General features: G+C 44.7%; 1 protein-coding gene across 2 annotated transcripts in view; it reads right to left on the bottom strand.

Moving 5' to 3' along the window:
* Positions 1 to 25,995, bottom strand: part of l(2)gl (LLGL domain-containing protein l(2)gl) — a 58,722-nt gene that overhangs the window by 7,732 nt on the left and 24,995 nt on the right. For both annotated transcript variants that reach the window (XM_075889338.1, XM_037426933.2), the window contains exons 13-19: positions 23,209 to 23,361; positions 22,529 to 22,704; positions 18,894 to 18,982; positions 16,352 to 16,499; positions 15,219 to 15,415; positions 2,826 to 2,942; positions 1,983 to 2,134 (exon numbers count right to left, since the gene is read on the bottom strand). In XM_075889338.1, coding sequence (XP_075745453.1) covers positions 1,983 to 2,134; positions 2,826 to 2,942; positions 15,219 to 15,415; positions 16,352 to 16,499; positions 18,894 to 18,982; positions 22,529 to 22,704; positions 23,209 to 23,361 — 1,032 coding nt within the window. The remainder of the gene's footprint in view (positions 1 to 1,982; positions 2,135 to 2,825; positions 2,943 to 15,218; positions 15,416 to 16,351; positions 16,500 to 18,893; positions 18,983 to 22,528; positions 22,705 to 23,208; positions 23,362 to 25,995) is intronic.

Here is a 25,995-nt window from a genome sequence, read left to right as displayed (position 1 = left end):
TGCTGACCCCACGTTTTAAGATGACTTTAAGATTCAGCCCGAAAGAAAAAAAAAACACATTTACTCGAATCAAACATCCACCAAATATTATCAAGTGCGAATCATGAACTTGCGTTCCATTAAGTTGTCGATTAGAAAAGTAGAGAGCGAGACAGCATGTCTTCTTAGAATGAATTCATTCTCCTGGATGTTCAGCGCTTCTACATAAGCCTCGATCGAATGCGTACTTATCCGGGGTCATTACCTAGACAAGCTCTATTAACACAGAGTAGCTTCAGGCGGCTGAAAAGCTGACATTTCACGTCTTCGGCCCGTAGGAACTTTACCTAGTCGGCATACAGCTGAACTCTGGCCCTAGTCGCACTTGCAGTCATAGGATTACGCACGCACAAGAGTGCGACACAGCTGTTTTCACCGTTTTCACCGTGCAAGATTTTTCACTGGACGTCAACCTTCATAATAAGAGCGGGACATCACTAGTTGTACTTCACAAGCCACGAAATCATAACACGCGCAGCTTAGTCGCAAACACAGGCATTCAATACCTCATTAACTTTACGCAAAGTTGTGGTCATTGGTCTGCCACCGTGATAGTGATGAATCTGTGTCCGACTCTTCCCACGGGAGGCTGTTAACAATGCGGTTTTGGTTTCACGCGCAGGCAATTTTTGGACTTTATTTATTGGTAGGAAGATGCGATTTGGATTCGACTTATGTTTTTTTTTTTTTTAGGTTAAGAATAAAGATGCGCTCGCACCTTCAACTAAGTAATGCTGCCTTTAGCTGCCCCTGGCAAGAATAATTTAATTTACCTTTCTTGCAGAGGCACAAAGTTGCGTGCGCCGTGGGCTTAGTCAGGTTTATTCAGGTGGTCTGTACCCGTTTTTTGGGCAAGGCTGAATGTCGCTGCCTATAATTTTAGTTTTTCGACTATACGACGCCCCAATTATACAACGGTTTTGTGTGGTCTCCTGAAAGTCACATAATCGGGGTCCCACTGTAATTCTCACCATTCTTCCATTGGGCACAACGTCTAACTTTGGACAAGTAGTATGGAGATAATTGTGTGTAAAGGAAGGCTGATCCCATGCAAATGCAATCTGTTCATCCCGCACCAGCCATGCTAAATACACAGCAACAAATACCCTACTCTAAAAGTCGGCCAATGCCCACTCCAAAATGAAACAAAAGATGTGTGTTCAGAGAGACTCTGTTAGCTTGGTGTCAAAACACCATAAGTGCAGCAGCCAATCAAGTACAGCGACTAGAAATACATAAAAAAAAGAGGTTGCACTGTCACTAGGCTTTTTTCAGCATTGCTGGTTAACCGTACAGAAAGTACGCCAATACCACACCAACTGAACAGTGAACATGAGCATATTTTACCATACTAGAATTCTTCTATTAGCGTATCCTGGGTCTATACGTTCACTGTAAGCTGCGCATCATGTAAAAGGTGGCTTATACTGAGCAAAAGATCCTATCACTGCAACATTCAGTGCTGCTATCCACAAAGTTATGCATTCTCTTAAAAACAACACTGCGGAGCTTTAGTTTACCCGCAACGCTTCTTGAACTTAGCATTTTACCTGACCACTGTAGCCATCAACAAAAGTAGGCTGAATAAGTGGTGCCATCTGGCAATAGAGAGACCAACCAGGAAAGGAGATAACATCAACAAGTGTATCAACATTATTGCTGGTGTCCATTTTTCGGCAGCCATATAACTTCGAATGTGCTGGCTGTATGATTTTATTATTATCAAGGGCACTCAACAAAACAATTATTCCATGATCGACATGCAGCTACTTTTGGCTCCAAGAATTGCATCAGCGACAAACATGATCATATCCCCATACGCACCATGCAACTTGCGCAGTTAAAACCTTTCCCTAACTGCAGCATACAAACATGGAATCGTAATACCATAGCATAAATGGTACTGCTAAACCACCCACATGATGCCTGCACCGGTACTTCACCTTCAGCTGTTCCTCGGAGCAGATGAGTACCCTTTGTGGTGGCACTAGGCCCTTGGGCTCCTCCTCAAATGGGTCCGCAATAGGGTAGCCACGAGCGTCTATGATGTGGATGGATATCACTGGAGCCTTGTGCTTCAGGTGGATCTCCTTGCCTGCACGAGGGCCATGGCACAATAAGCGCACAAGCGAAACCTACACATCTTGAAAAACTCAAACATCAAAAGGGAATCCCGGAGTTACAACACTGTCAGGGGACTTTGATTCGCGAGAATGCCCTAGATTTTTTTAAATGCATTTTCTATGCGGTGATCGTAAATGAAAAGGGTGTATATAGAAAGGCAGAACTTTCAGCTTTGAAAAGACGCCAAAATGGTGGTACTAGGTGTGGGGAGAGACTAGATATGGCGCCACGAATTGCAGCATTTTAGTGCAATTTTCGACTTCATTTTCACAGATCATGCTTACAAAATGAGCTTTTTTTGGGCACTACGATTGTGTTTTCAGTGTAATCATTTAGATACTGCACAAACAAAAGACTGCAGATACGAAAACGACTGTTTTCCAAGAATTCTTGTAAATTGTCCTTAAAGCTATTTTCACAATTCAATCCCCATGTTTACCCTTAATTTAGCACAAAAAAAAAGGCCCCACATGGTATGATGCAACACAAACTAGCACGAAAGCTATGTCAACCTTCCAAGTAATATTTCGCCACAACCAGACATCTCAAAGGCACACAACAGATGCAAAAACAGCTTTAGACAAAGGCTTCACAAGTTACTAAAAAAAAATATGGCACAAGTAGCTCTTATGAAGCAACCCCCCTTTTTTTTCAGGACTTACCAAGGGTGCACTGAACTGGATCAGAGTCCCTCTTGTCGCTCGGGGGGAAGGCAAGGGTGTAAACAAAAATGGCACCTGCGTTCGTGCCTGCCCAGAGGGTTGGTGTTGTCGCTGCATCTGAAATGAAAGAACAAGACGGCGCTGCTGTGAACTCAACGATTGCAAGTGTTCTAACCACTTAAGGGGGGATGCGGTTTTGAGATCGCGAAAAATGGCGAAAAATCGATTATTTGAAAATTAAGTTTTCAGTTTCTGGAATTCTTTTTCTATCTGATTCCAAAATATCTACACTAAAAACCGCGCAGAAGTGCTTCAGAAAATTCATTCCACCCACCTAGGTAGCGAAACTTTTTTTGGAAATCGCGAGAAAACGGCGATTTAAAAAAAATTATGGCTTCGCGGTGGCGGGGCCGGGAGCCAGCTTCTTGGGCTCATCGGAAAGAGCATTTCTCCGCGTTTAACTTTCCCGCCTCAGCTGGCTCCTCCCTTTGAAAACAAGCGCACAAAAAGCAAATGTTGGAAGGTTGTTTCGAGGCCCTTGATTGGCTATGGCCGCCATGTTGCCTCAGCTCGCCTCGTCATTGGCCCGATGCTCGCTCTGGGAGATCGTCGCCTGCTGCTTGTGCGTCGCGAGAACATGGCTCTCAAAAATTGCTACTTCATGATGTGTTCACGGCTCGATAATCACCTAAGATATAATTAAATTACGCTTTAGTTAGGAGCAGTAGGCAGACGCGCGATCAGGTTACTACGAGCGGGCGCGCGGTCTACGAGCGCGGCGCGTCATCGGAGTCGGCTGTAGCCCTAATCTGCTGACAGCGAGACCGCGGGCAGGAACGACGCGCTAGCGCACTCTTGGCAACGTGCTTCTTCACAAGGAATGAATCACATCACTCACTAGCTCCTCTGAACCACGTACGGGCATTTTACCATTTTACGCATCGGCAGCGGACCATACAGTCAAGCTCGTCACCCCTCACCCCTCTTCACTGCCAAGGATTGCTCGGAACAGCGGCTAGCAGTTTCGCGCGTCGTCACTCGAAAATGCGATTCCAAGCGCGGTGCCCGCCGATTTTTTGTCATTGTAGTTACACATTTCGCGCATCATCACCGAACGCCGCCGGCAAGTGTATTACGCGCCGGCTGCACTGTCCACGGTCATATGGAGCGCTGTCAATAAGCTTTTGTGATACGATTTAGACGTGCTTGGAACCGTGCTTGATATCAGCACGAACGTCTATGAATGTTCCAAGCCTAGTAGATTAGAGTTTCCGCAACCGGCTGTATGATGATGCGTTTCACGGCTAGAGTGGCAAAAGGGCATGTATGAAACAGGGGCAAGAATTTTTATATGCCCACTTCACGTCATTAATTATACTGCTAAAAATTTCTGTGCCACCAGTCTTCTGCCCATAACTTTGTTATTTGGAAATAAGGCATAGGCCGTCATGGTGTGATTCATTTTTCTGATGCAATAAACATCTCTCCAAATAAAGAAATGTTCAGTGATAATTTGTAATCAAGTACTTAATTACTCTAATTACAACTTCTGCACAAGAAATATGTGTAATCATTTCAGTATATGGTCTTATTCAATTAGAATCTTTTCTGTCATGCCTATCACACCAATCCCTTATAGAAAGAACTTGGTTTGAAATCCATACTTGTTCGTTGTAAATCATAAAAAAGAGGTTATGAAAAAAAAAAAGGCAATAAAGGCACACTGGTCAGAGACCAGATGCCTGAGAAGTCAAATATCACAAGACAAACCTGAGGTCACAATTTTTAGGTGTCTTAGAGATGTTAACAAAGTTAAAACTTCAAACGCGGTTTTCTCAATACTGTTTCTTTTTTACATTATGCTCAGCCTCTCCACGAGGTTCAATGAAGAAATAATTTGTCTCTTGTAAAGTATTTGTGGTATCGCCTCAAAATTTTTATGGAAGCACTATGAGGTTATTCTTAGTGTCTGTGCCAATTTTCATCAATATCCAACGAGAAACAAGAAAGTTCATCAAAAAGAAAGCCTGTCGAAGTTTTCGACAGGCTTTTTCTCACAACTGTGTTTTGGTCATTGTGCATTGCTTGTGGAAAGTGTAGCACGGGAATGACTGGATGGATTTCGATGCAGTTTTTTTTTTTTCTGAATCCCCAAACATTTCTTGAGGGTATGACAATCTTAGAATTCTTATTTATGGCTCAGTTTTTTTTTTTATAGAAAATGACTTGTATATGACACTGTTTCTGACAATGTGTGTAGGCAGCCATGATGATATCTTTAAAAAAAAAAGAGGAGTGATAAAAAAATTCCGAGATTGTCATACCCAATAGTCGAACGAGCTTCATCGGACCGTTGTTGAACAGAACGCGCGCCGAGCCCCAAACTTTGCCCTGCCCATCGTTAGTGACAGAACAACAATCAGCGTCCCGTGAACACGGCAAAAGATTGTCGGCAAAAGATTGTCTCATAAAGACGATGAACGATTGAAAAGCACGCGCGAGAACCGAGCGGAATGATGGCAAACGGGAAAACAATGCACGTAAAGAGAACACCAGCGCTTGCAAGACCGGTGTTGGAGCAGATGGCGAACTGGGGGAAAAGATGCGTCATCACGCACAGCAGCCTATAGGAGCTGCGTGATCGCCCATTCCCTCGAGAGGCACGCGCTTCCTCCAATCGCGATTTCGCATCAGAGCAGTGGGAGACTTCAAAACTTCGAGAGGCCCCCAATCATGAGCGATTCCCGCGTGGCCACACCGCTTCTGCCGCCGCTGGTGGCGGAAAAAAAAGCAAGAATTCACCAGCAACAGAAGACCAAGATGGTGGCGCTGGGCCACGTGATTGGGAATTTTAAACACACGAAGTTGGGATATTTTGAGCGCTCGCTGGCCACTCGCCGGCTAACGCGGCATGTTATATAATTTATTTGACGCACTTTCGCGATGAATTAAACTTTATATTTACAGAACAGATAGCTAATAAGACATACAGTCGACTCCTCTTAAACAGAACTCGAAGGGGATCTATAAAAACTGTTCCATTTATCAAAAGTTTCATTTAAGCAAGGTACACTTAGTGAATTATAACTTTTATTCAAATTGCACAAACGTCACCGTACTCATGACGATGAGTAGGAGAAAAAAGGAGTGAAAGGTGGTTTGCTTGGCAAGCTTGAGCTGTTTTTTCCCAAGGTATGCACCCATGCCCAACAAACTAGCCAGAAATTCAGGACAAGCCTTATGCTCAATATAGTTCAACAGCCTCTTTAGCTGATCGGTCTGGTGGCACTGCTACACTGTGGCAATATTGTCCTCACATTCATCGCTGAAAGGTTAATCCTCATCTTGCACTTCGACGATCATTTCCTTGACAGTGTCTTGACGACAGGGACGAACATTTTCATCAATTGATTTGTAGTCCTGCAAAGTGAAAGGGGCAGAGGGCACGATCTCACTGAATACTGCCTCAATGTTGGCATCAGCAGGGCTTCCTTCTTTATCAGGTACTGCTTCTTGCTCCTGAAAGGCAGCATGACGAAAGCATCTGTGTATTGTTGTTGCTTTCACTTGATCCCAGGCACGGGCAACAATGCCAATAAATCTATGCTGTAGCATTTCCCACTGTCTGCACAAAGCAGCAATCGATGGAGCAATTGCCTGCTGTAATGAGCTTTAATGTTCTGAATAACCCCTTGATCCATCGGCTGGATCACTGCCATTGCATTGGCTGGCAAGAACGCCAGAGTGATGGCTTGGAGTCAAGCTGACCGTGGGCTGGGCAATTATCCATGGTGAAGACAACCTTCCTGCCTTGCCTCGTAAATCTTGCGTCTTCCTCCTGTAGCCAGTTTTCAAAAATGGCCATGGTCATCCACGCTCTTGTGTTCGCATTGTACGCAACGGGAACGTGTCAAACGCCTTTGAAACAACGTGGGTGCCTTGATTTTTCTATTACCAACAGCTGCAATTTCTCATCTCCTGCCTTGTTTGCACCCACCAGCAGAGTGATGCCATTTTTACTGCATTTTCCTCCACTACAGGTTTCGCCTTTGAAGGTGAGAGTATTTGATGGAAGCACCTTATAAAAAAGACCTATCTCGTCTACGTTTAAGACGTCTCATGACTCAAAGCTCATCAAAATTTCCTTAAGCCGCCCCATTTGCCAGCCAGTGCAAATGTCCCTGTTGACTGCAGAACCCTCACCTGAGATTGCTTTGAAGACTAGACCATGGCGTGTTTTGAAGCGGCTGAGCCATCCGTCGATTAGAACAAAGTTCTCAACACCCGTTTACATGGCGATCGCTCGAGTTTTCTGTCCAAGAATTGGTCCGCTTATGGGCAAATTGGAACTCCGTGCACGCTTGAACCACAGAAAAAAGATCTTTTTCTAATTGTTCATAAAGTGTCGTCCGCATCCGCTTAGATGTAAAGCTCCCCTTCTTTACAGAGCCTTGAATCTTTTCTCTGCCTTTGAAGATCCGCGACAGCATCGATTTCGGGATGTTGTATTTTTTTGCCACTTCCATCTTGGGCACGCCGCTTCGATCAAGCTCCTGAAGAATTTTCAGCTTTTTTTCAAGCCCGAGTGCATGGTGTGGCCACTGGCTTTCCTTCGGGCTGAAATAACACCGTGATCCACCGCAATTAGCCGCACAAATAGGCCTAACACACAACTGACTCGCCGACTTGGCTCCCACAGCCACCACAAGCGAGAATGGCTACTGGATTGGCTTGTGTCGGAGTGCTGTCATGATTGCGAGACTACTTTTGTTTGGCCAGAGCGAGTCTATGGTGTGTTTAGAGTTTGTGCCATTTAACCGTAGGTGACTAATAAGCACTGATTCAATTAACCGATGAATTTTACTGCACAACACATAGAAATCCAGCCATATCAGCCCGTTTAGTTCTCTTTATGAGACATTTTCTTTTAAGCGAGTTTCGTTTATTGGGAGTCCACTGTACTACCCGAATATGTGGTTGTCAAGTTCACTTTTTCACGATTTTTAGGTTTTCAAAGGGCGCGTCCCCCCAAAATCCAATGTTTCAAAGATGTTTCCATCGTTCAGATCGGCATACAGCGCTTTGACGATGCTTGCGCAGTCATCAGTGACATGCATGGCAGCCTTCAATAAAACAGGAATCATTCCCACTTTCATGTTATCTTTATATGTCTTTGCATATCCATGAAACATTCAGGGTGAAAAAAAAAATGCTGTCCTACGCAGTTTGTTCGCTTGCTGTGCCGCGTGAAACGCGAGCACATTGATCCCAAACGGGCGGCACGCTGCATCTTCCCCGTGCTCTCGGTGAGCTCTGTACAAATTTCAGTTCCCTGCACTCGTCACACGTCAGCACAAGTTTCGTGGTGATGCCAGTTTCGTGCCGTGCCCGCAACTGACCTACTCAGTTGCGGGCACGGCACGAATACAAGTATGGTGTCCAACGTGTTTGTATTTGCTTGTTAACAGGTTCCGCTTCTTGTCACCGCTGCGAATTCAAGTGCAACTACCGCATTCACCAAGACTGAGCACGAGCCACCGTTCTCAAGCTATCTGAATTTGTCGCCGATGCCGCTTCTATCCCCGAACACTGGCGTTGATAGTGTGCGATTGATGGTGTATATTTCTTAAGCTTGTCACAAATGGTGACGTCGAGTTGAATCCGGGACCGAGCTCAAACTCAGATGACAAACTTGAACAGATTTTGCAAACTTTGAAGGAGCAGTCAAAAACATTAGCTGACATTAAACGTGATCAGAGAGCAGTCCAAAAGGAAGTAAAAGAATATGGTACTGCCATAAAAAATATTGAAGACCGCCTAGCTACTAAACTTGAGTCCTCTCTGTCTAAACTGGATGACGCACAACAAACAGCAACCCGACTGAACGAAGTAGTCGAAGTGTTATCTAGAAATGTTGATGACATTGAAAATCGCCAGCGCCGCAATAATCTTGTTATTTTCGGCCTGTATGAGCAAGACAGGGAAACACAGGAAGGCCTGACGAAAGTGCTACAGGACAAAATTTTTTCTGTAATCGGTTTATCGCCTAAATGCGTTGAGTGTATGCACCGCATTGAAAAGAGACAGTCAAAAGCGTGACCGGTTATTGTCAGACTATACGACTTCAAGGAAAAGCAAGAAATTATGCGTAACTGTTACAAGCTAAAGGGTTTGCACGTCTCAATCAGTTATGACTTTTCAAAACGCGTGCTACACAGCAGAAAGTGCCTTTGGGAAAGCGCTAAAGACAAGAAGTTGAGTGGAAAGCGGGTGCGCCTAGCTTACGATCAGCTCTACGTAGACGGCAAGGCGTATTACTGGGATGATTCCACTGACTCGCGTAAAGAGTGCCGAAACGCTCGCCATTACGAGAAAGACACCAGCTTGGACGGCAGTGGAAATTTTTCCTGACAAGTTAACAGTTATGAATGTTAATGCAGGCAGTATCTGTAAAAAGTCATCACTCTTTGAGGCTGCGCTCTTTGAACATGAACCGGATGTTGTAATCATGACAGAAACCTGGTTAAGCGAATCAGTTGAAAATATAGAGTTCCCGCCTCCCGATTATACTGCCTGTCGCAAAGACCGAGGATCCAGGGGAGGAGGTGTTGCCATTGTTCACAAAACTTCAATTCATTGCACTGAAATTTTCACCCCACCGGAGTTAGAATGCGTTGCGTGCACGATACAAATGGATGGGCAGTATTTTGTAGTTATCGCAGTGTATTGCCCACCTGGCACACCTGAAGAATATATGACACTTCTTAATAATTTCTTAACTGTTAAGTTTAGCCATTCTAATTATAAGATCATACTGGCCGGAAACTTCAATTTACCACATATCGATTGGGTGAATTATCAGGAAGGTCAAAATGAACAAGCTGTGTCTAGAGTTCTTTCGGATCTGGCTTTCTCCCTTGACCTAACACAAATTGTAACTACATCTACGCGAATCCACGAATCAGGAGAATCACTGCTCGACTTGGTCTTCTTAAGCAGATCTGCCGCGCAATCTAAATATCAATGTGAAGTATTAGAAGGGATATCTGATCACAAAATGGTGATCACGCATATAGATACCACGTGCACTCGGGTAAAAAAGAATAAATCTACGACAGTTCTAGATTTTTCTAAAGCAGATGATACTGGAGCAATAGATCAATTAGAGCAGGGATATGATGCTTTCACTCAATATATCTCTCTGAATACTACATCAGTAAATGATGCATGGAACATGTTTAAATGCATTGTTTTGAAAGCAATAGAACTATTTGTTTCAAAACGCACCAACAAAGTTAACAGAAGAAACCAATGGATTATGCGAAAAATAATTCAGAAAAAACGACTCTTGAAAAGAACGAGGGCTAAAAAACCATTGTCAACAAAAACACGGCATTACGTCAGTTCCCTTTCTCAGGAACTCAAAATGGAAATTATTCAAGCGAAACACAGGTACATGAATCAAACTCTTACCAATGCCATTAAAACATCACCGGGAAAATTTTGGAGGTACCTTTCAGGCCCAAAACCTGGCATCCAATTTTTGAAGAACGATAATGTAACTATCACGGATAATTATAAGATGGCTTGCCAATTTAATGAATATTTTGAATTGGTTCTCATTAGGGACGATGGATCAACTCCTCAAGTGCAAATTTTTAATGAGCAATGTCTACCTGAGCTAACTATAACACAAGAAGGCCTTCTGGGTCTCTTAAAGTAGATGTGAAAAAATGCCCTGGACCTGATCAAATTCCCAACACCTTCTTAAGGCGTTATGCCGAGTGGTGTTCATTTTTTCTGTTGGACATTTTCACAAAATCACTTCGATCCGGTGAAGCCCCTATAGATTGGAGGTGTGCCAAGGTAATACCGATCCATAAACAGGGTTCCAAAAATGACGTCACGAATTTCCGACCAATTTCCTTGACAAGTACTTGTTGTAAAACACTGGAGCACATTTTGACTACTCACCTAATGAAGTTTGTAGAAGAAAATGGTATTTTAGGTAATAATCAGCACGGGTTTCGCAAAGGGTATGCCACAATTTCAATTCTTACTGAGGTTACGCATGAAATTTGTCAGTTTTTAGATGGAAAAGGTCAAGTAGACATCATATTTATTGATTTCCGAAAAGCATTCTATAAAATATCTCACAGAAAGTTGCTTAAAAAGTTGTCTTGCTTGACTGATGACAGTCAGCTATTAAAATGGATAGAAGCATATTTGTCAAATAGACAACAATTTGTTGAATTAAATAATGTCTCCAGACTAATAAACCAGTCAGATCAGGTGTGCCGCAAAGGTCCGTAATAGGCCCTTTTACTTTTCTCTATGTACATCAGTGACATTGGTGCCGATTTTTCTCAGCAAATAGCTATAAAACATTACGCAGATGACACCATTGCGTATGCGAAGATAAGCTCCACTGACAATCAGCTGGAGCTTGATAACCATTCACAAAAAATTAGTCTTTGGTGCGACGAATGGCAAATAGAACTGAATGCATGAAAAACTCTCTTCATGCGCATGACACGTAAAAAAGACTCGTTATCCTTTTTTTTACAGCATTAAAGGCTCAGTGCTGACTGAAGTAAAGAATGTTAGGTATCTAGGTGCCCATCTTGCACATGACTTGAACTGGTCCGTGCATGTTGACAGTGTTTGCAATAAACCCATGCGTAAACTTTGGTCGTTACGACGAAAACTTCATCATGCCACCCCGGAAGCTAAAACAATGGTGTATAAAATGACTATTCTTCCAGTACTGACCTACGCAAGTCATCTATAGAAACCATAACCAAAACAAATGCACTAAAATGTGAGCGTATACAAAACAAAGCCTTACGGTTCATTTTCAATTCCTTTTCCAGAACTCAGTCTATTAGTGAGCTTAGAGACAGAGCCGGTTTAATGACGGTGAAACGAAAAATGCAACATAACCGACTGATATTTTTTCACATACTCAATGGAGACTACAAGGTTCACCTAAGGGAACACATCGCATTACAGCCATTTACCACATCCAGAACAAAACACTCGAAACATATCACACCACTTAGCTTCAGGACAGATTTATTCAAGTATTCGTTTTTGGTTCGGAGCATCGATGACTGGAATCAATTACCTCAATTCATAGTCGAACATTGCGATTTACAAAGGTTCGAAAAGGCTTTGTGAGAATATTTGTAACCAAATTGCTTGTTCCTTGTTGGCTGAATATGTTCAATGTACTATATCAATATGTTCAATATGTACTATATCACTTCAAATCTTTTCTTTTTTTGGTGACGTGTACGAGATGTATTCCGATATAGTTCTGCGTTTTTGTTTTGTTATTTCCACATAGTGTGCGTCTTGAGCGTACAGTGTGAAACTTGTTTCCACATATGTTCTTTGTCAATGCCAGATATGTAACCCCAACTCCTGTCTTGGCCCTTGGGCTGACAGCCTGAACAAATAAAAAATATTACCGACCTTTATCGGAAATACTGCTAGGCTCGCCATACACCTCACTTCATACTCTGAAGCAGCTTACGACTGTGAACGGCGTTCCAGTAGTTGCATTTGCTTCAGAGTCTCAAAAAACAGACCGCTCGCGTCGTGAGGCTGACGTCGATGAAAGGTCCCTTTGAATGTCACTCGCACGACACGCAAGGACCACTTTTTTAGCGTCGGAAACGAGGAGAGTGCCGATGCGCAGATCTCGCATGTGGTCGTTACTCCGGCTATCGAGTCCGTGATCACGGGCGCCATGTTCGTGATAGCGTGGGCACAGCCAGCTTTTTCCATGTTCTCGGCGGCAGAGGGTTTTGCTGATAAGACGCTGCATGCTCTCGGACGCCGTTTTCGCTTCTTTTCGAACACATGAGCAGTATGGAATTTTCGATGACCGCCTGCCATCGCACTGATCGCACAGCCGTAGCTTAAGCCTCGTTACAAAATGGCGGATTGCAAACCGCTGTTTAGCAAACGAATCCCTTGACATCCAATAGGAAACCAGGAACTGCCCCACGTGACAGAAACGCACCAATGATGTGCGAGTATTCGTTTTTTTTTAAGTTCGTGATAGCTGCATTGTTGCTAGATGAAAAGCGTTCTTCTGCTAGGAAAAGAGAAAAGAAGAATACAGCTTTTATATGAGACTAAAATGGCCGCGTTACTTGGCATGGTTCTCAGGCACCGCCGCGTCAAATATGACCGTTTTTGAGGTAGTTTCGCGAAGGCAAATGGTCACGAAACCGACTTTGAGACTGAATTACTCTACAGATACGCATTCCATAGCAACAGCATTTTAGAAACACCTTCTTCACGCCCTACATATTATTAAAAAAAAAAAACTTCAAAAAATAGATTTTTCAAAAATCTTTAGGTCTGACCCGTGTCTCCCCTTAAAGCACACTAGAGGTGAGCAATCCAACTTAACCATCACGCAAACGTGTTCGACGCGCAAGAAATAAGAAAAGGCAAATCTGCGGGTTGCCCATTGCCGCTGACAGTAGCGATGCACTGCCTTCCGTTTTGGTTGTTTAAACCCCCATATATGTGTGTATGTGTGATTTTTTTTTATGCCTTTGAGATATACTACCCATGAACGAATTTTTGAATCTCAGAGGCCGCAATCAGATCCCAAAGTTGTTTAGATGCGCCGTCGATTTGGCCAACAGAATCCGCTGCTGCTTCCTTGTCGTGACTCGACTACGGTCGGGTGCTCGAATTGACCGAAGCGTGGCCGAATTTGTCTGAAATAATGACAGTTTTTAATCATAGAACAATGTACATTTTGGACGGCACCAGACGCCGTGGCCGAATTAACCGAAATTCCAAATTAAAGGGTGTCAAATTACCCAGATTTTATTGTACACAGAAACTGCGTCGAATCACGACCGAAATTCCGCGCGCTGAGTGATACCAATTGTTCAATTTCCCTGTGCACACCCGTCGTCCATGCCACTTTTTTCATTAACGATATCATTTCATATTCGTCAACAAAGCCAGCAAAAAGAATTTTCTTGATTCCATAGAAAACCACAGCTTTGTTCGCCCGCGAGTCACAACTACTAATCAAAAGTGACCAATGCTGCTTAAGCCTAGCTTGCGGCTAGGCATGTCGTTACAAGAAGTTTGTCCAAAACAACATGTCCATGAAGCGCAAGTGGTATGTTTATACGTGGGTCTCTATGGGAAGGTAAATGGGAGTAAAAAAAACCATGTTGTAAGTGATCCTGCACTATAAGCAGCTACATTATAAGCGGTCTACTTGTACACACATCGCCATTCCGTTTGTGCATCATTAGCGCTAACAATGATGCCTTGTTATTGCAATGAGAAGCCATAATAGAAAATGAAATAGCTGCATTACAAAATTAGTCCTAGAACAAGAGCTCGGAGCATGTTGGACTACCTTTGTCATATATAATTCGGACAAGAAATGCAAACAAAAAATTGAAATTTTGGTGTTCTAAGATGGCTTCATGGCAGTGCTGGACAGCTATGCAAGAAAGCTAGCTTTACAGCTATACACAAGAAAGGGTTTAGGTTTAGAAAATTTGCTGCGAATAGTTCATGTTAAACTTGACAAAACGTCACAAATGCACAAAGGTAGAGAGCGCAAGGGCAATTTTATATTTTCTTTTTTTTTTTTTTTACTTTCTAGCAAAGTGTCAATGCCACTCTATAAGGCAATTTCGAAACATGAATTTTACTAGATCCAACAGCTGCGAATGTTAATTCTTAACTGTCTAAAATGTAGCTTGTGGGGGCTGCTATCACCCCCTGCGAAGTTGTTTGCACTTCATGGCACACACGCGTTTGCCGGATAAGTCACATTTAGGGTTCAAAACCATCGAGCGGTATGTGAAGTTGTGCTCGCGAGCGTTTATCTTCATCATCATGGTTGGTGCGATAGTGCCAGCAGTGATGCCCGACGGTGAGGCTGGATGGCGGCACATGAACGGTTCTCTTTGTTGTGTGACGGCTGGCACTAATAGCCGCCTTCTCGCGGCGGGCCCGTGGCAAACGGTCCGCAGCGGGTCCGTGGCAACGGGGCTGCGGACCGTTTGCCACGGGCCCTTTCGTGGTGAGTCGAGCAATGGCGATGCCGCCTTTGTGCTACCTTGTTTGTTGTCACATTGTAGATTGTGTTGGAATATTGTATAAGGTTGTGTTTAGTGTATCACTAGGGATGTGATTTGGCTGACCCTATCATCGATGAAAAAGTAGTTCAATTAATGTGTTTGCTTCGCTTGATTTGACCGTGTTAACTGTGTCTGCGTGCTCCAAGAGCGGCTCTCATTTTGGGACCCACAAGCTCTACCACACTACCTCCTTCTTTCCACCAGCCACAACAGCCGCGGGTGACGAGACAACAGGAGTTAGCAACCACAGACTCACTGTGAAGAATGAAGCTGCTGGAGAAGCAGAGGCAGCGGACCATGGAGGAAAGAGCGTCGTCCGTGGAGCGTGCTTCCACCTGGCGCTCCACGGGTTTGGCCTCTGACAGTGGCGAGCCAGGGTCGATGGCGGACTCATTGTGCCGAGATGCAGGGCTTGCCACAGCAGAAGACGTGCTTCCTTCTTCCTCTCCTCTCCTGCGAAACACTTCCAAGCTTCACCAAAACGTAGGGCTCGACTGCCCCCCCTTTGAAACATCTTCCAACTCAACCAAGAACTTCTTGTTGGGCAAGTTGGTGCTTGTCTTACTGTAGAATGTGAGCTCAAACATCGGAGAAACACAAGAAAAGCTAAGTAGACAGAAAAAGCACGATGGAGACAGACAGAATGCACTTTCCGTCTACGTTTTTTTGTGCGTGTGTGTTCATTCGATCTTTGCTCACATTTCCTACAATTCACTCTATCTAAGTCAGCAAAATGCCTCAAGACTGTGTGGATATCTAGACTGAGCCAAATCTGTGCGCAGCGCACTATTTCACAAAATGTGTAAGTTTTTTTGAAGACACCAACAGACTGTACACAATGTGCAGTACTCCTGGATTGAAACAAAACAGAACGCACATACTGTCATCTCCATGGTAATCAGTTTGTGTCATATTATGATCTTGACTCTGACACTTAGGACACATCATCTTGACTCAGACACTACTAACTCAGAGCCTACAAACACTAAGTGGTCAGATTCGTAGCCACATGACGCGATTATCTCAAGAAACTGCAAGTATCATTCTTTATGCTATATGTTTCATGTCCATTTCTATCTATCAGCACTGTACATCAACCAGACAGCCTAGTTTGTCAGAGTCAATACGAAAGTTAGGGCACTAAATTGTGCTTAAGGAAATGCACTATGAACTCAAAAATGAATCTGACTGATGAACGACAAAGTAGACTTGAAAGGCACCATTATTATTCATTAAGCATTTCTGCCCTGCTGTATGTTTTTGAAACAAGGTAGTGAATGCAAAGTGCATTTAGAAATCAGAATTCTCCCCGACTAGCGCAGGAACATAATGTACAAATGTACTGCTGAGCATCACGTCCACCTAACAAAGGGAAAGTAAATAACGCACCTCGGCCTTCGGCTCTCCGGCGACTTGGTCATAGACTTGTCCTTGCGCCCTCTCTGGGAGCGGCCCTTGCGCAGACGACGAAACGACTCACGCAACGACTTCTTGAAGGACTTTCGGCGAGACATCATGTCACCAGATGCAGCCAGGTCTGTGCAAGCACAAAAAAGAAATACAGTGAAACCTCGTTAAACCGTACCCGCGTAAACAGTAGTTTCCTTTTAAAAGTAGTGAAGTCATATCCCCGACTCGGCGGCCATTGAACATAATGCATTTAGTATTCGCATAAGCCGTACCAGCTTATCGCGTATGTATCGGTTAATAAGTAGTTTTTCCAATTTTCGTTGTGCACTCGCCGCGGCATGTCGTCCCCCACTGGGCGTCCCGACAGAACAGCAAACCCCAAAGATCGAAACACGCCTCGCCTGTTTGTGTTGATGATGATGGCGGCTGCGTTGGTGGGCACCATCTCTTGGATTTTTCTGCAACAAGAAGCACTCGGCCGGCTAGGCTTCTGGTGTTGTCCACGCAATGGCGCTTTGCAGAAACACGCAAACACGGTGTGCGCTTGCTTTGCTTTCTTTGTTCATTTGGCGCCGTGCATAGGTGTTCTCTGGTTGATAAGTGCCGTACAGCCCTCGCGTCGTTTCTCACGTGTTGTGTATGTGTGCTTGTGCTGCTTCGTACTTGCATCATGCCGAAACTGACAAAAGCATAAAGTGCTGAAAATAGAGGAGAAATTGGACATAATTCGTGCTATTGAAAGTGGCACGAAAAAATCTGCGCTGGCGAGCGAAAAGGACCTGCTGTTAACCACGGTGTGTGGAATTTGGAATTCCAGAGAGAAGTTGCTCGGCAGTGCTGCCGCAACTGCGAAAAGGTGCCGGCTACGCGGTTCGGCGTTTTCGGATATAGAAGAGGCGCTGGTGAAGTGGCTAAAAGCTGCACAGTCAAAAAATCTGCCTATCAGCGGACCCCTGCTCGTGGAGAAGGCCCTGGTTTTTGCCTCGCAGCTCAACCATGACAACTTCGTGTGCAGCAATGGCTGGCTGGCCAGATTTAAGGCGAGGCACGGCATTACCACGAGGACTGTTTCGGGAGAAGGTGCTGCTGCTGACGTGGATGGCACGGAGCAGTGGCAAAATGGTCAGCTGAAGAACATCTTGGAAGACTACGCACCTGATGACATCTAATATGGATGAATCGGCACTATTCTCTAAGCTGCTACCAGACAAAACGTTCGCGTTCAAAGGCGAGACGTGCACCGGCGGCAAGCATGCAAAACACAGAATATCAGTGGGGTTTTGCGTGAACATGACTGGAACCGACAAAACTCCGCTCCACGTGATTGGAAAGTCGGCGAAGCCTAAATGCTTCAAAGGCGCCCGGTTGCCATCAGGGGGTCATCTATCGCAGCAACACCGAAGCATGGATGACGGCAAAACTCTTTGAGGAGTATGTGCGCCTCATCGATCGTCGTTTTGCGTCTAAGAACAGAAGTGTTATTATTTTAGACAACGCTTCGGCGCACGTCACCCTGGACAACCTGACGGCTGTGAAGTTGGCGTTTCTGCCACCAAACACAACAGCGATTGCCCAGCCCTTGGACCAATGCATCATTCGAGCTGTAAAACAGCTCTACAAGAAGAATCTGCTGCGCAGATTTCTTCTCGCCACTGAATGTGGCAAATTATTCTCCATTGACCTGATTGGCGCGATTCACCTGCTCGAATACTCGTGGCGGCAGGTCGAAGCAACGACAGTTCAAAATTGCTTGAAGCGTGCTGGCTTCAGTGTGTGTGCGGGCGACGCAGATGACGCCAGTGACACCATCGACCAGACTTCGGACATCGTAGACGAAGCTTGCAAAACTCTGCTAGCTGAAGTGCTGGAGCGGCAGGGCGTTACAGAAGGCATTTCCTTCCCCGACTTCAGAGACGCAGACAGCGATGTGCAGACATCTCCGGACATGTCCGACGAAGCCATTGTTGCCTCGGTTGTCGAAGTGTCCTAAATGATAGTGATGAGGACGACATGGAAAGCAACAACACGGGTGATCCAGGTCCGACAGTGGCCGAAGCTGTGCATTGCGTCAGCGTCATGCGGGTATTTGCCGAGAAGAGGGGGCTGGCGGAAAAGCTGGCTCACAGCATAAGTGAGTTTGAGGTTGCTGTCGTTGCTGCTAGGCCGCCGCGTCGTCAAATGAAGATTACAGACTTTGTCACGCGAAGTTAATAAATTACTGCACGTCTTTTGTTCTTTCATTGCACTCCCTAAAGGTTTCTTTTTTCGACAGGTAAGTGAGCGACCTTACGCTATTTCGGTTAAGCAGTACTACTGTTCAGTACGTACTTTTTCAGAGCTCCAGCCAACTACGGTTTAACAAGGTTTCTCTGTATCAAGGTGGGAGTGAATACCATTCAAACCCTGCTTAATTATATCATTTATGACTACTGACACTAGTAGAGCCATCATACGTTAAAATGTATGAAGCTCCAAGCTTTTTAAACCCAAAGGGAGGATCTTAGTAGAAAATGAAACTTACCGTTCGGGTTCAGCGTGCACTTTGACACAACCACCTTCTTCTGTACATAGTCCAGGACTCCAAATCCATGGGCGGTTCCGGCGGCAATGCTAAATAAAAGACGATGCACTAAGGTAACCCATTTTGCACCTCGCCTGATGTGCACAACTCGACAAAGTACACCAGTGCGTTGCGCTTTTTGAAAAGCATTTGCAGATATTTGCAGGACTGCATTCAACATAGCCAGCGATGATAATTTGGTGGAGTAAAACCTCATTGATATGTTCCCACTTCCGATGTTAGGGATATCTTGATAAAGCACAACTTCGCCATACTTTAGTGAGTTCGGATTGTGCACTTACCTAGCTATCACAATTAAAAAAAAAAAAAGAAGCTTTTTGAAGAACATATGGACAAGATACAGTACTAGAACACCAGAAGTCATGCCTGAAAGCACAGTGGAGTACAGCTTAGGTTAAGGGGGGACGAGGCTCTCATCTACAACTTTCTTATTTCTCAATGAATGTTCATGACATTTGCACGTTTGTTGAAAATGTTTTTAGTGCTACTCTTGAAATTTCATGAAGATACCGTATTTACTTGCATATTCTTCGCACTTTTTTGCCCGGAAAACCAATGCAAATTTGGGGGGTGCGAAAATTACGCGGGGAAAACTTTCTGCAAAAATGAACAAAGCGAGAAAGAAAACGAAATGGCTGCGAATCGGGATTCTCACGCCAGCAACTAACTGCAAGCTTCGAGAAGTACTAATTAAGGGGAGATGCTTCTCGAAAAACTTTTTCTTCAGATATTTGTGACAGCTCAATGAAACTTTCACCAGTTATAGAGTTCAAGCTCCACTTTTCAAGTCTGCTTTTATTTTTTTCATGGCACATTTAGTCAATTTTTCACAGACCATGCATTTGTAAAAACAATGCATGTTTGTGCAAGCTTAGGCAATAATAGTAAGCACAAAAAAGCTCTAAGAATGTTGCTCCTAATGAATTGCAGAATTCAATAAAGCAAAGAAACTTTGTGTAACATTTCTGTGCTGGCCTAGAAAAAAATTCTAATGTCGAGTTTGAGTTTCACCATACTCCAGGAACAAGCTTCTGATATTATCTAGCTGAATATGCTTTGGAGACCTCTGAAATTTGTTCATTTGAATTCAGGACATATTAAACTTTAAGCATGCCAAGTTGTATTGCAATCCGACTACATAAAGTGTACAAGTTATAGTGCACGCAAAAGCTCTAAAAATGACGAAAAATAGGGATCTAGGAAAGAGGTCTGAAAGTTCAAAAACATGTTTAATACTATACTCTTCAACCAATCTGCATGAAATTCACAGAAATTGTCAGCAAAGCTATCTTGAAAAAGTTGACAGTTTCAGAATAATTCAGCCCTATAAATTGGACCCTTATAGTCTCTACAAGCTGCCTCCTAGGACCCGACGGCATTTTTTTTTTGTTTTGCAGTACTGCGGCGATGGGTCGTTGCTCTCAGGCTCGTGCGAGGTTTTCGGCAGCGATATGCACTTTTTTTTTCTGCAAATGGCAATTCTTGGGACGTACTGGTTTTTGAACACCAATGATTGCACAAAACCGCACAAGCTGCTCGTGTCTGACTCCGATCACGTGCGGTGCGACCACCCTCTTCACACTCACAGCAAAGCTGTCCGGTGCACTGCCGCTGGCGGACGTGTCCTCGCTTCCACTGCATGACGGATACACGCGGCTTGACGCATACATGGACGAAACAACAGTTGCAGCCCACGCGTAATTTCGGTGCTAAAGTTTCGAAAACGATGCCAGTCCTTATCGTCTACTTGCCATTACTCGAATGGACAGCTCGCACCTCACGCAGTTGGAGCATACTGCGCCGCTGACGAGGTTCTGCATTGCATCGGTCTCACAAATAAATGCGCTTCCGCATTCGTCCTGACACTTGCTTTAGTCGTTGAACATCTTTATCGTTCACTCTGGAGCACTGACGAAGTCATCGACGCTAGGAATGAAGCTCGAACAATCCAAATCGGATGTGTCGCTGCTGCCGCAGCTAGGCCTAGCAGCAGACGAACCTCTCCCCGGCGCTCACTGCTTGCGTTTGGGCGCCTTTTCTCGTACTGGTGCCGCGTAACGAACTTCCATGAACGAAAGTAGCATTTCTCGCTGGCATCCATGGCGCTGAACGAACTCCTGAGGTTGTGTCCGTCAATGTCTCGACAAAAGCAGGAAAACGAGGAAAGCGCTCGCATCCGACTGCGGGCGGAATGCTCGCAACCAATGGCAGGGCTCCGATCATACCACGTGACTTCAAAAGCCCACTCGCCACACTAAAATGCAGTGGGAAAACGATTTTTTTTGTTGTATATTTAGTGTGAATGCCGCTTTGCCGGCATTCACACTGAATTCCAACAGGGTAAACGAGAGTAGAAAAAGACTGCATTGTAAGCGGTTCTGCACTATAAGCAGTTACGTTATAAGTGGTCTACACTGAATTAGGCTGATGGACATTTAACACAGAATTGTCTGCAGTTGCCTTCTGACGAAGTTTACCATCCATCCCAGTCTTAGGCATACAAAAGACCTAAGACGTCTTGGTGGCTTTCACCTGCCGCCACCAATAGCGAACACAAAACTCGTCGACTCCGATGGGCCTACCGGCGACCCTGTTGCCATTATTTAGTCGATGATAAATCGCTTTCAACTTCAAAGCAGCCGTGTAGCTTCTCTATCTCCTCATAGCGTAACAACATTAGACAAAACGTACAAAACACACCGCAATACGCACTTGCCATTTTGGCTTGGCTTGAATCTGCGTACAATAATACTACGCTTGATGCTTAAGACATGGCGCCAGATGAAGTGCGCTATCATCATCAGTGACTGGAACGAGCAGACAACATTATTGCAGCAATTTTCAGAGATGCGATAATTACTAGCGGAAAAAAAGAAATCATATTTTTGTTGGGCAATGGGAGGTGCGAGGATTACACGAGTAAATACGGTACATTCGAATAGACTTACAATCGTGTAAATATGACTATTTTTTATTTTTTAAAAACCAGCGTTTTTTTTGCAATTTTCGCTAACTTTTCACTACTTTGGGAAGCGCAACAAATTTTTAAAAGCATTTCTAGGTGGTTTTTAGTGGAGATATTTCGGTATCGGATAAAAGAGGGGCTGCAGAAACTGAAAATGTGATTTTGACAAAATCAATTTTTTGGCCATTTCTTGTGATACAAAAGCCGTGATAGTCCACATGAAAATGTACCTATAAGACAAAAACTCTGTTGTAAGACCATAAATTCTACAGGCCAAACAAAACGAAATGAATTCACGAATCCCATTTTGTTAATTTCAGAAATTTGTTTTAAAACTGTTCATAATGTAATGGCTCAACAAACTCCCGCCAAGAGCATGTTGCCACTGTGCTTTCAAACAAACAAACAAACAAAACAAAAAGGCTAACTGAAGTGGAAAGAAAAATCTGGAGAGCCCCACAATGAACAGGGAGAGAGTGGGGGAGATGTATGTGCTTGAAAGTAATTTCGACCATTAGGGCAATTCCTTTTAAAGGACACTAGAAGTGCACAACAGACCACGGAACATTGTTCTAGATCACCCAATAAGCAGCACCACTTCCGCACTTACAGGCCCCACTTGGAGTGCAGTGCGAGAGCGGTGACTCCAGCAGGTGGTGCTAGCTGCAGCACAAGGTCGGGGTGGAATCCAGCCTCAGACTGGACGGCGGAGTTCTTCACTTGCAGGGCGTCGTGACCCTTCCACACAAAGCTGTCGCGGTCGCCCACAAAATTCAGCTGCACGGCCTGCAGGATTCATTGTTACCATCATTAATCACGCGAACATTATAGGCACTGTATGGGGAGAAAGATAGGTGGACTAATGTGTTCCAGCCCAGACATAAGGTGCACCCGCTTTGAGCAGCAGCAGACAAGTCACACAGTGCATGCTGTAACAGCCTGCATATAACATTACGTTTTTCTTTCCCAATTGTAGCATAATCCGAGCCTCGCATCACTCTGACAACCAATCAAATTTCTGCACATATCTGTACTTTCGCTTTCTTAATCGTGACTGCTATGTTGCCCTGCCACCACACTGACACTGCTGTTTGTTTCGTCGCAATCGACGAAACAAACTTATACAATCGAGGGCGCGGTAGAATCGAATAAATACGGTAACCACATCTGATTGCACTGCTTGAAAGAAGCCAAAATCGCTCTGCAATCAGCCCTGCAAGCAGCAACGACAGTGCGTAGGAGTTGCTAATGCTGGTATCGAAACACTGGTCGACTTCAATGCCTACTGACCTCGGGAGTGACTTCGGCCTCTTCCGGATTGAAACTGAAGCAGACCACTTGACCTGCGGTGCCGGCCACCACAAGGCGCCCCGTTTGCAGGCAGAAGAGGACCTTCTTCACCGCCAGGCGGGGGTCGTCACTGTACGGGTCAAATGTGCCCACCTGCGTGTCAAAAAAATGTGCGATAAAGGTGAGAGAGTGCCACAACAGTGCAATACATTTCCGAAAACAACTACTGCCTTCAGTTGCTATCAAACAACACAAAGACTGCTATGACTGCAGTGCTTCTGGTCCTCTTGAGAGCAGCGAAACACAGCTGTGTCAATGCATTCAAAGCAATCAAAAGGGAGCTACATACAAAGGAACACGAAATCATTTTGGAATGGCCTATTATTAATGAAGAACCATTTTCTGAAATTTGTTGTAGTCAACTATTTTGTAAAGAAAGTTTAAAACGTTACAGTAATATCACTAAAACCAACCACGTCAGTATCGTGTCAAAAGATGTCATAATATGTTCACACATGTGTGCATTTATTTATTCACAAATGATTTCAGCTTGTCTTCAGGTCAAATAACTTTGTCCATTCTTGATACACATTCAGCCCGAAGAGAATCTCGCAACACTCTCCAGCATCAGTCATATAGATATGGTGAAAGAATCTTTATGTGTCATCATCTTTCAAATTTCGCCGTTACCTCAGCTCATTGCGAGACTGGCACATTTGCCTTACCAAAAATGTGCTTCTGTTCTTGTGGTGTCCGGCCAAGCACCGCATTTGATCGAGTGGATAATGTGCAGGTGCACGAAATGAATAAAAAAGCTTGCGCTGCATCTTGTGCCCAGCACTTATCGGGACCAGGCCATGCAAGGATAAACATGTGGCAACAAGCCCCTCTCGCTCCTCGGAAACTTGTCTGCTCCTTTTCGCATGAACCGATGCTGGCACAACAGTTCTCAGTAAAAGGAGCAGACTGATCTTAGACATTTTTTTGTTTATTTTTTCAGTAATCTTGATCAAATTGCACAGGCTTATGCAGTTTTTCCTGCCAATTTCAAATATTTAATTAGTTTTTCTGTAACTCATCTTGTTCCTGAGATAACTTAAGTTCACCCCCTATTGTTTAAGGCTGCCATAGAAAAAAAGAGTGCTTAATTAAAAGTGATATTTAAGGTATGTCAACATAGACTAATGACTGTTGATCGAGATTTTTCTTTTTAGGCCTTTTTTATTTTACCGCAAAATTAACTATCCATTTTCAAAAGCACTTGTACTTGTTACAATTTTGATGAGTAACGGGGAAACGGGTCTTAGAAGGGGGAAAAATCGCGAAAGAAGCGACCTTCTGAAGCTGACATTTTCGAAATCTGTACCTATTTATGCACTTATCTGAGAAGTTTCCAGCTTCTCATGTCATTATTTCTGGTGCAAAAACAATTTATAACACCCCTGTGAGATGAATGTGAGCACAAACGCTGAAATCGCGCTTTTTCCGCACCAAACCGTTGCCTGTACGCATGAGCTAACGGGCTCATCTTGGTCTCGTTTGAAAGGGTCATTCTTCGTCTTCACTTTCCCGCCACCGCTGGTTCGCCTTTCTCATTGGTTTTTCAGAAAAACTCATCAGCAAAAAGCACCAGCGCGCGATTCCATTGGCTGCTAGGGGCACGTGACAAAACCTTGGCATCCGATTGGATGCCAAGGTTTTTTTCAGGTTCTGCCACGCTTCCACGATCCAAGCGCACAGCATTTCCACAGGTGGCCTCTTAATCTTACCACCTGTAGTCAGCTGATGTTGTCCTCCAGCCATCCAGGTGGTGTACAGCCTTCGAACATTGTCCTTGAAAGGTTTATTCAAGGACACGTCCAAAGGCTGCAGTATCGATGTGAGGCCACCAGGAATCACTGCCAGATCTGTGCGCAGCTCCTTTAGCTCATCTCGTACACGGTCTACTAGGTGCCCACGAAAACTGTCCAGGACAAGCATGGACGGCAACAACAGACCACCCGGCCACCGACCCCAGACTGTTTTCACCCAACCCACCACGAGTTCCGCGCTCATCCAGCCTTTTTCCTGGACTCTGACGTAGATGCCTTGAGGGAATTTTGCCTTTGGGAGCGTCTTACGTTTAAAAATAACGTAAGGCGGTAGCTTACGCCCATCCACTGTCACCGCCAGCATTACGGTGCATCGTTGTTTATCAGCGCCAGACGTTCTGACGATGACGCTCCGTGCACCTTTCTCCTCCACTGTCGTGTTCCACGGCATATCAAAGCAAAGGGGGGTCTGATCAGCGTTGCCGATCTGGGACAAAATGAAGTCTTTCTGCTGTCGGAGCTTTATAACAAAACTGTGGAAGTCCCCCACTTTGTCCTCATATGCTGCGGGCAAGCGCTGGCACAAGGTGGTCCGCCTTCGCAGTGCGAGGCCACTGCGCCGCATGAAACGAGTTGTCTATCCGGAGCTGGCTTTGAACTCTTTTGCTTCGATGCCCTGCGCTCGGGCTATTCTGCGCACCTCAGTCTGCACAATATCCAACGACACAGCACAGCCGTCTTGTCGTAGCTCCCGTATATGCCGGAACAGTTACTCTTCGATGTTCGGATACCTGCCGGTCTTGGCACCGCGGAAAGCCCGTCATGTCTTCTTCGTCGCCTTAAGTTTTTCTTCTTGGTCCCTCCAGTACCGAATACTGGTTTCTCCAACGCCGAAATGCCTGCTTGCAGCCCGGTAGCCGTGCTCCAGCGCGTACTGCACTGCCTTCAGTTTAAACCCAGCTGTGTAGACCGCGTA

Source organism: Rhipicephalus microplus, chromosome 3 (assembly GCF_043290135.1).
Source record: "Rhipicephalus microplus isolate Deutch F79 chromosome 3, USDA_Rmic, whole genome shotgun sequence".
Taxonomy (NCBI): Eukaryota; Metazoa; Arthropoda; class Arachnida; order Ixodida; family Ixodidae; genus Rhipicephalus; species Rhipicephalus microplus.
The sequence above is the reverse complement of the archived record's forward strand: the minus strand, read 5'-3'. Positions and strand labels throughout refer to the sequence as shown.